Below are 3,349 nucleotides of genomic sequence, written 5' to 3' on the forward strand. Positions count from 1 at the left end.
GAGCCATATAGATTCTTCTGATAGATTCATCTGCTTGAAACAGCTTCATAATTTCACAGCAAGATTGATTCTTGATATTGATACCATGTTTCTTAATAAAACAGACTGAGTTCCAAAGCATAGGTAATTGTTCCTTCAGTCTCACGCTTGTGGACCTTGTAGCGCCGGCTTCCGACGAAGAGAGATGATTCTTGGAATAGAGGAAGCAGGGCAACCAGAAATTTAAAGAGAAAGAAAGGGATTCAGGGGTGGCGGAGGTGAGGAAGAAGAAGGGAGGGAGCTCGATAGTGGATAAAATGGAGGAGGAGGAATTTTATAGCGATTTCGGATGAGGGATAAGTTCCGGTCTTTGCACCGCCCATGATCTTAGCGGCGGCGGTGTGCGATCCAACAGCCGACAGTTATTCGAACAGCCCACAGAGTTCATCGGCCATGACTATGCGGCTTTATCCTCACAACAGTCAGCAAATCGGATAAGGGAATGCAATTTCTCTATTCCAGTCGATTTTGTTTTTTTGATAATTTTCAAATTGAAGTTAGTAAGTGCTGCAGACTTCAATCGGGATAGGCCCTATAGGCCAATTCTCACGAGAATTTCAGCATTTTTTATTAAAATTCAAAAAGTTATTTTTTGAAATAAATAATGATCATAACTGTTATAACTGTTTCAGCGGGGTCTATTGTAATGGAATAATGTTTTATTACAAACCTTGTCGTGCCCCTCAACCACTTACCAGCCTCGTCTCCGTTGATTTATCCTTTCTACTAGTTGTTGAGGCACAATATTCCACGCTCCTATCACGTCTCCTTTTGCTTTTACTTTTCTTTTGTTTGGTAACGCGCCTCCATGATTCCCTCTTCTTTTGAGGGGCATGGTCTTTTTTTTTGGTTTTTTTTTTTTTATGAAGGAGGGTTATACTCATATTTTTTTTTCCCCGAAGAGACGCTATTCCTCTCTCTCTTTCAGGTGCAAAAAGGGAGGGGGATGGGCCTCTCTCTCTCTCTCTCTCTCTCTCTCTCTCTCTCTCTCTCTCCATTGTCCATATGATAAGGCTCACAATGGAAATCCACCACCAAAAAGAGTGGGTGTATATATTTACCCTTAACCTTTTCCTCTGCTCTGCTAATGTTAGTTGTGTCAACAAACTGTGGAGAGCACCGAGAGTTAAAAGTCCCTTGTTTCCTTCTACAATATGCTCTTCCTTGCATTCACTTTGATCATCTGACTCGACTAGATTTCGCTCTGGAGAACAAATGGCCCAACAGGTGCATTTGGATCTCCATGCAAATCTTTCTGCCACCCCTGTAACTGAAGCTAATTTTAAGCAGATCTCTGGGCTACTAAGTTTTGTCTCTTAAGGACAATGACTGAGCTCTATTCTTGTTCACACTGTCAAATCCTTGATCTCTTTCTTTTCCTTGATGTGATGCTGCAATGCAATGGAATGCTATTCTTATCTGACACTGTTTTTTGGGAACGATGACTGAATGACAGGACGGAGGGTGGCCTCTCGGTCTGCAACCACTGAGTCTGAGAGTTGGGCTGACAAGGGGCTCGGAATTTTCCGGTTCTTCTTCCTTCAGCACCGTAATCACTGGTTCCCCCAGGACATCTTCTGCTACTTCATCAGACTTCGACGCAGAGGTCAGAGGAAAATAAGAATCAAGTACACTCTATTATAATCAATTTCTTATCTTAAAAACTTCTCATATCATCGATCGTTCCTTTGGGATGGCCCACGGTATTCTATTCTGGACCTTCCATTGCATAATATCTTAGAAAATGACCGAGTTGCGGCCATGATATCTGAACTCGTTTTGTTGCAGTCCGCTGGATCTTTCTTCCATGGTCGGAGCATCACGCTCGGCAGTCTAATCGGCATCACCAACTTTCTGGAGCAATCTTTCAGGTCCCTTGGGAAGAGCAGGAGACAAGAGAGTTCAAAAGGAAAGAAGTCCCACAGGGCCAAGACTTTCTTCTCTCTCTGCTTAAGAGCCCATCTTGTTAAGGAAACAGCCAGCAATGCTCCATCCCTCGGTCACTATCTTGAGGTGGAGAGAAGAACCGGAGCCAGTGATGCCCACAGAAGAACTCAAGCTTCAACCACGTATGAGCTTGATGAATCAACTGAAGGCCGATCTACTCCAGTGCCCAACACTCTCTTCTCGGATGGCTTCATTGTTCCTTCTCAGATGAATGGAGACAGCTCCTTGGTTGTGGCTCGGGCTGCTAAGGAATCAGGAGCATGGGTGGGTTCTGATGATGAGAGGAGATGCGATAAAGACTTAAGCCATGCCAATGGCTTCGTGTCTTCCTTGCTGCTTCCTTGTATGGGTGGGCGGGCGGTCTAGACGCTGACAAGGGCTGCATTAACACCAAATTAAATTGCTGGTGTGAGTTTGATTTTCTGAAAAACAGAGTTCAGGTTTGAGTCATTGTATTAGCTTGAATGACCTCAGTTTGGGAGGCTATTAAAGAAATAGTGGTTTAGTTTGTTCCAGATTTTTTAGGGCAAACATTAAGGAACTCTGCTAAGCTCAACCATAAATGAGCAATAATATGAATCCACTTAGATGACAATTGCATGATGCAGGAATTAACGCAATACCAGAAGCAAGCAATTGATAGCATCACAGCAGCAGCCTCCATTGTCCCAGACCTTATCCATGTTAAAGAATTCAGACCTTTGATAGCATCACAATGAAGTCATAGGCTCTGAATTAAAGCAGTAACTAACTAGGATGCCCAATTTGAGCTATTAATCTCGTACTCCATGAGGAAAGGAAACACAGAGGTTTCACCAACATGAGAAGAGCTTCAGCAACATGAACTGATCATTTCGACCTGTTATTTTCTAAAGTCAAAATCCACACTCTTTTTTCTCAAAAATTATGATCATGCCGAATCTTCTTTTATTGTTTGGTTATACTCGCATTCCAATTTGTGCAGCATCTCGCTCTTTTCTACGTATATTACATTTAGTCTTTTGGAGAGGTCTTGATTTAGGATGCTTTTCTTGAGGGTGTTCGCTCAAAGGGAAACACTCGAGGGCAGTCTTGAAGGTCATATGTCCATACAATTACCATTTTGGACCCCAACTTCATATTTTGAGCATCATTAAGAGTTACAACGGTCAAAATTGCTATTCTGAATTTCTGATGCAACAACCAACTTCTTTATATGTCTCCAGCTGCTTCGTTTTGTTGGCCAAAGGCTTTGAAACATTGACAAATAGTAATTTGTAAGAAAGAATCCACCTCATGTAAGTTCCAACCACTCGCTGAATTCCTTAACTCTCTCTCTCTCTCCTTGTCCGTGGAATCATTCGGTGACAATTTAGAAATGCCA

At 42.5% G+C, this 3,349-nt stretch overlaps 1 protein-coding gene across 1 annotated transcript; it reads left to right on the forward strand.

Annotated features, from left to right (window-relative positions):
- The first annotated feature begins 1,097 nt into the window (after nt 1–1,097).
- Nucleotides 1,098–2,501, forward strand: LOC103701904 (uncharacterized). The gene is made up of 3 exons (XM_039130085.3): nt 1,098–1,266; nt 1,496–1,645; nt 1,828–2,501. Exons 1-3 carry the CDS (start codon nt 1,255–1,257, stop codon nt 2,350–2,352), a joined length of 687 nt encoding a protein of 228 aa, XP_038986013.2. The 5' UTR covers nt 1,098–1,254; the 3' UTR covers nt 2,353–2,501.
- Nucleotides 2,502–3,349: the final 848 nt, after the last annotated feature.

The sequence above is a fragment of the Phoenix dactylifera genome, chromosome 12 (genome assembly GCF_051530095.1).
Source record: "Phoenix dactylifera cultivar Ajwa chromosome 12, Ajwa_hap1_PhDact_Kaust_v1.1, whole genome shotgun sequence".
Classification (NCBI taxonomy): domain Eukaryota; kingdom Viridiplantae; phylum Streptophyta; class Magnoliopsida; order Arecales; family Arecaceae; genus Phoenix; species Phoenix dactylifera.